Below are 11,753 nucleotides of genomic sequence, written 5' to 3'. Positions count from 1 at the left end.
CAGTCACCTGAGTAGCTGGGACTACAGGCACACGTCACCACACCCAGCTAATTTTTGTATTTTTAGCAGAGACAGGGTTTCACCGTATTGGTCAGGCTGATCTCGAACTCCTGACCTCAAGATATGCCCACCTCGGCCTCCCAAAGTGCTGGGATTACAGGTGTGAGACACCACACCGTGCCAGGATTGCAGTTTTTTGAGTTTAATTTCAAGTGTATATTTTAATAATGATGTTCAAATATGCCATCCTAAGTCTTATATTCTAAGTATACATCAATTAGATTGAAGCAAAACATTTTTCCCCTTTCACCAAAGATACCTTATTTAATTTTAGAGGCTGAAATAAAATAGACCCCAAATGGCGTGTATAGAATGTTTGTAGTACTACTAATTGTAAGCATCCAAAATAGAAACAATTCAAATGCCCATAAGTGATATACTTAAAAAACCAAAATATGACATATTCACATATTATAATTCAATAAAATCCATGACCTGCAACTACACCCAAAAATACAAATGCATCTAGCATGAGAAAGAAGCCATATCAAATAGAATATATCTTTTAATTCTGTTTTTTTTCTCTTTTTTTTGAAGGATGAAATGAAGTAATGCCATTAAAGGTCAAAATAATGGATACCTTTGAGTTATTTTCTATAAAGTGTCAAGAAGGAGGCATCTGGGGGTTCTGGTAGCATTTTGTTTCTTAGTCAGGTTACTAGTTGAAAGGGGTCTTCATTTTGCAAAAGTTCTTCAGGCTTTACCTTATGGAATGTATACTTTTATTAGTGCACATTTTAGTTCCATAAAAAATTAAAGAAACAAAGTGACATTTTCTTAAACTCCTTTTGATTCAGGCATTTTCTTCTATTTGGAACTAACTAACTTAAATAGGCATTCAAATTTGTTGTGTTGGGAAGTAAAAGTCTTAATGAGTGTGCTGATTGTGAGAGACTTCTGAGAAGGTGAAGACTTGGTAAGCCACTTCTCTAGTTAACAGTCATGAATGCAGCTCGGTTCTGAAGCCAAAGCTAACAGTAGTGTCTGGTGAGAGAAGAGAGACGAGGAGTGATTACTGTTGGCCTCTAATGACTTATGTGATGGAGGTAGTGAAATTAGGGCCTAAGCAAACACGCTCTTCTGCTTTTTTGCTTCTTGCCCTTCAAAGGAAAAGGTTAAATTCAAGAGTCCTGCGCATCTACATGACACACTCAAATTGCCCCTCCATCCTGAAGGAGAGGGAGTTAAGTGAGGCTCTGATGGTTACATAACCTCCTTTTCCTCTTTCATTCATAGAGAAAAGGCCTCAAAATGATTTAGTGTGTTACCTGCCATCTCTTTTGGCAAGGCCAAATATAGCTAGCTCAACTGTTGCATAAGTGAGAATTTAAACCATTTCATTACATGTTGACCTCTGGTGGAATACTGGGGTGTAAGGGATCAGCTTATTGTGATCGACAGTATAAATCAGGCCCTTTGTTTGAGTTCCAAGGCAACAAACAACAGAGGAACACTGACTAGCTGCCAGATCTTTGAGAATGACTTTAGGATTACTAAAAACAAAGTCACATTTTCTTAATAAAAAAGATCTTAAACATTATAAAGAAAGGACCAGCAGTCCAAGAAATAATGGACCAATAAGATGATCACAATGTTTAAATAATCACTGATTACACAATATTCAAAGAAATTTGAACAAAAGAAAGCATAAAATATCTATAGATTGGTCAATTTTATACATTTGGTAAAAAAAATGGAGAGTTATGAACATGTGCTGATACAGAAAAGATATATCTTGTAAAAAATTAAATTTCAAAAAAGAGGGGTATGGGGAAGTGAAGGCATTGTGTTAAAAAACTAAATTGATCCTGTAATCCCAGAACTTTGGGAGTCCGAAGCAGGCAGATCACGAGATCAAGAGATCGAGACCATCCTGGCCAACATGGTGAAACCCCGTCTCTATTAAAAATACAGGAATTAGCTGGGCATGGTGGTGGCCGCCTATAATCCCATTTACTCAGGAGGCTGAGGCAGGAGAATCTCTTGAACCTGGGAGGCGGAGGTTGCAGTGAACAGAGATCACACCACTACCCTCCAGCCTGGGTGAGAGAGTGAGACTCTGTCTCAAAAAAACAAACAAAAAACTAGATTTATTATACATATATATATATGTGTATATATATATATATTTCCTACTCTCCTTTGAGATTTGTTCTGAGAGAGTTATCTTTCCCAGCTAATTTAAAAAATAGTCCACAAACTTGTAGCTGGAGTGCAGTGGCGCGATCTCTGCTCACTGCAAGCTCCGCCTCTCGGATTCACGCCATGCCTCCTGCCTCAGCCTCCGGAGTAGCTGGGTCCACAGGCGCCCGCCACCACGCCCGGGTAATTTTTTGTATTTTTAGTAGAGATGGGATTTCATCGTGTTAGCCAGAATGGTTTGGATCTCCTGACCTCGTGATCTGCCCGCCTCGGCCTCCCAAAGTGCTGGGATTTCAGGCGTGAGCGACTGCACCCAGCCGATAATGCAGGCATTTCTACAATCACTTTTTATCAGTCAAGCTATAGATCGAAATTCCCAGCTTGACTCAGTGTTAAACTCTTCCTTCTTACCGAGCTCGGACCCCGTTCGGACCGACAGTGGAGCTGGATGGGAGGTCCTGCTGCTCCTCTGCTCTCTCCCGCACACCTTTCACAACTTCTGGCTGCAGTGTGGAGGACAGCAGGGGATGAGGGGTAGTGATATATGCAGTACCGTGGACCTGGGTGATGGTATAATTTTACCATTTCTCAGGCCCCTGAGCATCATGAAATACTCCTGCAGTGTTTATCTGCTGGGTTACCTTGCACTTCAGGAAAGACCAATTTTATAGGACCCTAGGTGACCTTAAGCCAATTATCTCACTTGAGTGCCCATTATTGCCAAAGAAATCTCTTCTTCAATATCCTGACAATATTCTCTTCACTTTCTCAACCCTTCTGTATTCTCTAGGTTGGTGATGGGGTTCCTGCTTCTAGCCTATATGTAGTGGTAGTTGTGTTTGTATTATACTGACTTGAATATTCTATCTAGCCTCTATTGTATGAACAACTCATCAGAAACAGAGGCAGAGAAAAGCCAATGCTAGTGTATCTGCTTGGGTAAAAATAATTGCCTATGTTATTCCACTACAAAGCTTTGTGGTTACGCTCTTAATACTTGTTACATGAGTCATGTTGGACAAAGGTGGCAGCACCCAGGATAACTTTTACTCTTTCTTTAATGTTAAGTTTGAACTTTTAAAATTATTTTTTAACCTTGAGTATCTGTTATTTTAAGCATCATCATCATCATTACCATCATCTTCATCATCAACATTTCTCAATAAAAATAAATTGATTAATACAAATATAATACCACAACATTTCCAGCAATTCTTACACTTTAGGCCTCAAAATTGTGCTAATGTTCAGAGCTTCTATCCCTGGGCTTGCTTGGTAAAGGACTGCAGGGCTGTATAGTGTGTTTCTCTGATCTTCTTCCAGGTTAGCAACTCTCCTTTCACTCTTCATGAGAACCACCAAGACAACAGATAGTAATAGTATTTCTCTTTTCCCCTCTTGGATGACATATTCCTCTTCCTCTGTTGCATTTCTTGCCTTCTTCACCTGACATTCTCATTCAACCAATTCCAGCAACTCACTTTCACATCTTACTCACTCTTAGGTAAATCAAATATCCTGCAAACACTTTAAGCTGGTCAAAGATATTGATTGAGATTCCTAACTTGACTCAGTATTAGCCAGGGTTTGTAACTCTCGAAAACGTATGAAACTCCATGGGACCTGGTGAGATGTAATAGAAATAATATCAATAATGTAGTTACATGTGGCAAGCACTGTTCTAAGCACTTTTCTTACACTGCTCATTTAATCCTCATGTCAAACCTATGAGGAAATAAATTACTTTCATTTCATAGGAGAGACTAAGGAATAGAGTGGTGATGGACCTTCCCCAAAATCATAGAGCTTGTAGACAGAAGAGATTCCCAGCAGATATAGGCATCTGCTACAGAACACTTTCTTTCCACATTGATGTCATACTGTCACTCAACATAGGGACACTGTGAATGTGCTTTCCCTAACAACAAGGAGACATGTAATGAGTATTTAATTCAATGACACCAAAGAATGACATACCTTTGTGATTAATATTTTCCTTAAATTATGTATGTAAATATATCAAGTCTTTAAAAAGCCAATGAGTCAATAATAAGTAGCAGTTTCCTGACTCTAAGTTTATATCTTTATAAAGAATGACTAATTGCAAAGCACATGTATAGCATGTGTAGATTTAAATCATGGAGGCCTATAGTTTCAGTGATAATCTGACATAAAAAATGTTCCCAAAAGTTTGACATCATTACAAATAGGGTTTCCTTTAAATCATTGATGGTAAAAAAAAAAAAATTTTTATAAACATTTTTCCTAATTGTGTTTCAATTTTTTATAAGTAAGCAAAATTACTGTGATGATTTTTGCATTTATATGTTACTGATTTATTCTTTACTTCGTTACTGAGATCAACCCTTTCAAACAATGCCGTCGAGCAAATCAATTATTTCATCTTAATCCACTTTTACTCCTCTTGACTGCTTTACCTATCTGTCCTATGTTGTTCTCTCTGACTGATCTGTGGGATAAAGTCTGGCTTTGAAGCCAGCTGTTTTTCTCCTGTCACCTGTCGTGGGGAATTCATTTACTGTCAGTGCTAGTTTCCTCATTCATAACTTTCCTTATTCGTAACTACCTTGCAAGATGACTAGTGTTTAGGAATCAACTAACAGACATTATCACTAACAATGTTAGTCTCATCACAATCTTCATCATTTTCATCACTATTATTGGTTGAAACTAATTTGTTTATTTTTTTTTTTTTCCAAATCAACAGGTCTTTTATTGCATCATTTAAATATCACAAGTAGGTCTTAGGAGTCATCTGGCATCTTCTTTCTGTAGCTGGATAACTCTTAGATCTTATTCATCAGCCTGCTGAACAGTTCCTTTTTCAGAGACATAGATACCATCCAAAAATTTCCTGATATCCTTATTTTTAACTGTTGTGGCTTGCTGAATCAAAGCCGCTGAATTTGAAACAAGTTCAATGTCATTTCCTTCAAGGATTAATTCATCTTTCTGGGCTTGAGATACTGAACAAGCAACACCTGGTCTCATCCGAACCCTGCGGATGTATTTTTCACCCAAGAAATTTCGGATTTCAACAAGAGACCCATTCTCCTGGATTACGACGTTGATGGGGAAGTGAGCATACACAGACCTCATCTTGTAACGGAAGCCCAGCGTAACACCCTTGATCATGTTCTGTACATGACTACAAATAGTCCGAACGGTAGCCAGTTCCTTTCTGTTACCCCACCATTTGTCAACCCGAAGCCTCTTTTTTTTCTTTCCAAGAAGACTGAGTTCTACATTGATGTGATTGAAGTCCCTCCGCAGGGTTCCTCTGGGGCCCTTCACGATAACTGTGCGTCCCTTCAGAGTAATGTCGACATTTTCTGGAATGTCGACAGTCTGATTGCTGAGAATGGTCTTCATTCTTGCAGTAGACGCAGCAAAGAAAACTAATTTGTTTATTATACTACAAATACAAAAGGTTCTGATTTCACAAAAAATAATGATGCAAAAGAGAGCTATTTATTTGTTATATTTCTAAATGTGGATTTCAAATCATTTCAAAAGATTTTATAAGAGCAGTTGTATATGCCTTATTCTAACCTCTTTATTAGAAGAATGAGACAATGCCTGATAAAATTATATAAACTGGTCAAAACAGTTTGATACTGTGCTGAAAATATCAGACATTCAACTGGGAAATATATAGCTATCCTACTAAATCTTTTAATTATTTCTGCTTTCAGATTCATATGATATAAATAAAGTATCAGTGGCATGAAAATTTTGTTTAGTTTCAATTAAGACATTTTATGTGAGTTAAGAACAATTCTTAAGACTGCAGCTGAAGGTGAGATTTGATTATGTCATTTTAATTGCAGAGAGAACATGAATATATTGTGCAGGTTGATTTTATATAAACGCAATGGGCTTGAATATTAGAGTTATAAAATACAACCAAGCTAGAATCTTTCACTTAGCATTTTGAAGCTCTTCTGGGACATACAGGTGTTTCATGTTCATGTACATTCAGTTAATGATTATCTAAGGTCTCAGACTATATTTCCCATGTGGCACCTGCCCTTTAAGTATCTTTTGATGTAAATTACGACTATTGAGAAAATGCTGTTTATATTTTAAAATGTTTTCAATAGAGATACATAGGTTTGGCTATAGGGATAAATACTAATATTTTAAAATTTAAAATAAAAACATTATTAACCTACCTCTGTGATTTGGTATTCCTAATCTAAAGTCTAAAATGAGTATCGAGGTGGTACTCTATAACTTGCAAAAACCCTTAAAGGATATTGAATTAAAACAAGTAAACAACAAGAAAATTCTTTCTTCACTCCAGAATACACAGATCATTTCTTCCTATTGGCTTTGTTCTACTGGTCACAGTCCCAGGTGACATAAAATCGTTATTCTTATCTTTTCAAAATCTCTTTATAAACGTTTAACTCATATTTCTTCTTCTGCAAATTAGTAAATATTTGCTGATTGAAAAAGAAACAACCTTGCCTAATGATTGAATTAAAAGGTCATGTTTTTCTAGCATAACAAAATGTATGGAAACACTTACATCTAGAAGAAATCATAGCTGTGATGCAGACAACTGAAAGAGGGATTGCTGGGAATTCATGATTCACTTTTGCAAAAAGTGGAAAAATATTTTCATTGGAAAATATCTTATTTAAAAGGAACGTTAGACTTCTAATTACATATATATCACTATTTACTTAAAAAATACTACAACTCTGCCGGCACGATGACTCAAGCCTGTAATCCCAGCACTTTGGGAGGCTGAGGCAGGTGGATCACCTGAGGTCGGGAGTTTGAGACCAGCTTGACCAACATGGAGAAACCCCATCTCTAATTAAAAAAAATATTATTAATAATAATAAATAATACAAAAATTAGCCAAGCATGGTAGCGCATTCCTTTAATCCCAGCTACTCAGGAGGCTGAGGCAGGAGAATTGCTTGAACCTGGGAGGCGGAGGTTGCAATGAGCTAAGATTCTGTTTGAATCTGTTAATTCTCTAATGCAATGTAAGTATTGTACCTAATTTAAAACACAACAAAATAAAATTTAGATGATAGTTATCCCGTTTCTCAGAAAAAAATAGATCATTATAATCTACCTTCAAAAATTCCTTTTAAAAATTAAGTGTTTTAGAATAATCTCTATTTAAAGGAAATTGTCTGTGTGCAATCTCCAGTGGGGCTGTATTAACTCTATTATTAGGAACACCCATAATAATTCCTGTTATTTCACAATATTATAGCATTTTACTTTCTTAAATCTATATTTCTAAGGTCTGTGTGATTGTAATTACATTTCTATGTCACATGAGTTTATCGTACGGGATAATGGCACTGTGTCTTATGAATACAAAGTGCCGCATAGACGTGCATAGATTGCAAAGCCAATGACAATAAATGATCAGAAATGAGGGAAGAAGTTTCTTTTCTCATTCTTAATACTATTGTAAAGGAATAAATCTATGAACAGATTTTAAAAATAATTTTTCCTTCCAAACTTAGAAATTTGGATAAAAACTTAGAGCTAAAATTTAACTTAATTACATGATTGAGAGATATTTCTTGGTCTTTCTGAGTCAGAGATAGTTTAACAATTAACAAATTTTTATAAATCACTATATGCTTTCAGTATGCATAAATTTTTTTTCCTCTTTGAGAGACCTTATTCTAAACCATGAAGGCATTACTGTGGCTTATCATTATTATTATTATTATTATTATTATTATTATTATTATTTTAGTGTTGGGGGACTCTACAAATTGTTTAATTTTAATTTCATGTTCTATTGTTAAGCCTTCATTTTTATTTTTAACAAACTACTTTTTTAATAACATAAGGAAGGCTCCAAGGAGAAAGAGACTCACTGGCTCCTTACTGCTGATTGAAAGCATTGTGATGCATTGATTTCTCAGGGAAGGGCAGATTATTTTCACAAAAGCTTGAACTTTTCATGTCTGACACTCAACTTCCAGAATAATGGATAGCTAAAAATGTCCACAATCCTCACACAAAAAACAGAGACAAGTTTTTGGAGGAAGTACTCATTATTTCCTCTGCCCCTGCTACTTATCACAATGAAAAGCATGGAAAGCAGTTCCATTTCTTGTGGAAGAGCTTAGACTTGTATATGGAACACAGAACTTGCCAAGAGAAGAACTGATTACTTTTCTTGACTGTTAAAACTCAGTGCTAGGGCAGGATGCATTACCTCAGAAGTTTAAGACCTACCATATTGAGTTTAGAAGTTTGACCTCTGGATTAGTCGATTAGCTGTTCTTAGTTGTACTGGAACTACAGAATAAACTTCTAATATTTGCCAAGAAATATTAAGTGACATCATTTGGGAACTTAAAAAGCCTTGAAGATATAGTTAAGCTTTTTTATACTTCCATAAAATACAGGCAGATTAAGTTCCGTGCTACATTTCTGAAGTTAATTCATGGCAGGGTGAAGTTTAGAACTATTTTCTGTTATTAATCCATAGAAACTCACTTGTTTGCCTAGAGACCCAGAAAGGGTTAAGTATATGTGTTTTAGGAGTGGGAGGAAAGGGGGAGAGAGAGAGGAAGAGAGAGAGAGATATCATTATAATTCTTTCTTAATATAAAAATCCAGAAAAAGTGCCCACCAAGTTAGCAGGATAATGAAAACTATCTGTTCTTTTATCTATTCATTCCTTAAGGTATGTCTGTGAAACTCCTATAACCAGTTAGCCACTAAGATAGGTGTTGAAGACAGAGAAATAAATCACATTTACTAACCTTGAGTTGCTATTATAGATGGAATGCGGTTTTTGCAATAGGTTTACTTTGGGAAGAGGAATGTTGAGTTTCCTTTGTAGAACTGGTTACTGCTGGCACCCAAGTTGAAAACTCTTACTGGCTTGTTGACATGGGACCTGTTGGGGAAAGCATCAACCCATATAGGGACTTATAAATCTCTTTACTTTGGGGGAGAAGACAAAAAGAAAGCACTTTATTTTCTATATTTTTCAGACTCCTCAAAAAATTGAATAATTTCACTCCTCTTTTACAGATAAATAGTATAAATAGTTTGCCTAAGGCCATAAATGTATAAGTGGTAAATTTCTGAGTAGAACTCAGATAATCTGGCTACTGACTCAATGCTATTCCTGAAACTTACTAGTCAGCTGGTTTGATTAAGTGGTAGAGTTGAGATTTACACTTGATTAGTTCAAATCAAAGCTTATGCTCAAAACAATAACAAAAACAAAAACAACTATGCAGTTATTACAGTCCTTTCACGTATAAACCACTAGTGTTGTCTAAATGTCATAACTCTACTCTCCACATTATCTTCCACACAAAAGACTAACCAAGTATAGCAAGTAAGTTATTAAATGAAGCGAACAAAGAACAGAATAGAAGATGAGAAATGAAGTCACAACTTCAGTAGTCAAGAGAACTGTGTCAAAGAAGACAGACAACAGGCAGAGAAGACAGGAAAGATAAGTCAGATGGCTGGGGATGCTTTTACATATGTCATGGTGAGAGAGTTTACCTACAAACAATGTTCACTCCAGAGTTTAATATGTCTGGGGAGATAATTAATTTATTTTCACATATTTGACTTATTTTAGTATCTTAGTAGTCAATAATAAAAAAATATTTCTAGTAAAACTTGAAAACAAAGAGTGATCCAATGGAATAACGAGATTGTCTTCAGGGCTTCATTCTCCTATGCGGTGATTCAGGGTAACTCAAGTTCAGTTTTGCTGACATGCTCTGGGGATTAGTTGGATATGACAAAAAAGTTTATTTTGATTGTCGTATGCTATGATGAGAAGAGAGCTTATAGAGCAGAAAAGCTCCCAAATCATTTTACTTCTTCAAGTCTCTAGTCTAGTGTCATCCAGAAAACATAGCCTCTGAGTTATCATTGTTGAAATTTATAACTTAAATAGTTTGTATTCTATTTGAAAAGTAATACTAGGTCTCGGGGAAACATAACTTTTCTGTTTGCAGTCCTGCTCTTTTTCCTGTAATGATCCATCTGTACTTTGTTAGTTGATGGTGCAACAGCACAGGACCTGGTGTAGAAAGAATGGAAGACTTTTCAGCATTCACCATCTGCGTAAAGCCAAAGAGAGGCAAGATGCAAACCATTTGACTCAAAGTTTAAATGTCTACAACACATCAACAGGTATCAATGTTTCCCATTGATGTCCCTCCATTTGTCCCATTTTCTTGGGTATTTGTCATTGTGAAAACATGATGACAAGGCTATTTCAATGCAGGTATCTGCTCATTGTGAGAATAAGCAGTGGAGAAGGCTATGCTTAGTCCCTGTCTCAGCATTAACTTTTATACATTGCAAAGGTAGAGGCCACTTTTTTACCATTGTATTCCCCAACCCAACCACTACACACACACACAGACACACACACACACACACACCAGTTGTTAGCAAGGACAATTTTAGAGTATAACCAGTTAGTAAAGATTTAATTTTACTAAGTAGAACGGGGACCTAAAATACAATAATAACAGAAATAGAAAGCAAAAAACAAAAGTAAATCTCAACAATTATTATTTATAGATCCAAGCACTCTGTTTACCATTTCACAAACATATCTCACATGTTCTTTACAACATTCTCACAAGGGCAATATTTATATCCTTAATTTACAGAAGAGGAAAGTGAGACTTAGAGAAGAAAAGCAATTTTCCAATGTCAAATTGCTGCTCATGGCAAAGCCAAATTACAACTTAAATTTTATTAGGCTGGGTGCCGTGGCTCACTCCTGTAATCCCAGCACTTTGGGAGGCTGAAGCGGGCGGATCGCGAGGTCAGGAGATCGAGACCATCCTGGCTAACACGTTGAAACTCTGTCTCTACTAAAAATGCAAAAAATTAGCCAGGTGTGGTAGTGGGCACCTGTCATCCCAGCTACTCTGGAGGCTGAGTTAGGAGAATGGTGTGAACTTGGGAGGCTGAGCTTACAGTGAGCCAAGATCATGCCACTGTATTCCAGCCTGGGGGACAGAGCGAGACGTCACCAAAAAAAAAAAAAAAAACTTACATTTATTATTTTCAATGCACAAATTTTTTTACCCCACACCATGTGACCCAGTCTACCAATATGGGTTCTAATATCACTATCTTAAACAATGAAGAAAGTCATCAATAGGTCTTAGTCACAAAGGGAGCTCACAGGTTCATTACAGACTAAAGAGATGGTGATTTTAAAGATTTGCAAAAAGACCTCAGCTTCAAGCAACTTTGATATATGAAAGAAGCTAGTGGGTCATGGAAGAGGAAGGGGAGAAGTTCTCCTTAATGTTTCTTTCATTTTCTTTGAAAAGATTTCTTGATATCAGGAACAACAGCTAAAATAGATCATCAAGAGGCAGGCACGGTGGCTCACGCCTGTAATCCCAGCACTTTGGGTGGCTGAGGCGGGGGAATCATGAGGTCAGGAGTTCAAGACCAGCCTGGTCAACATAGTGAAATGACATCTGTACTAAAAATACCAAAAAAAAAAAAAAAAAAAAAAAAAGCCAGGCGTCGTG

General features: G+C 36.4%; 1 protein-coding gene across 1 annotated transcript; it reads right to left on the bottom strand.

The window, feature by feature from the left end:
• Positions 1 to 4,905: 4,905 nt before the first annotated feature.
• LOC104657390 (60S ribosomal protein L9) lies at positions 4,906 to 5,616 on the bottom strand. Its single transcript, XM_010357174.2, has one exon. It carries the CDS (start codon positions 5,593 to 5,595, stop codon positions 5,017 to 5,019), a length of 579 nt encoding a protein of 192 aa, XP_010355476.1. The 5' UTR covers positions 5,596 to 5,616; the 3' UTR covers positions 4,906 to 5,016.
• Between the last annotated feature and the right edge of the window lie 6,137 nt (positions 5,617 to 11,753).

The sequence above is a fragment of the Rhinopithecus roxellana genome, chromosome 5 (assembly GCF_007565055.1).
Source record: "Rhinopithecus roxellana isolate Shanxi Qingling chromosome 5, ASM756505v1, whole genome shotgun sequence".
NCBI classification, from domain to species: domain Eukaryota; kingdom Metazoa; phylum Chordata; class Mammalia; order Primates; family Cercopithecidae; genus Rhinopithecus; species Rhinopithecus roxellana.
The sequence above is the reverse complement of the archived record's forward strand: the minus strand, read 5'-3'. Positions and strand labels throughout refer to the sequence as shown.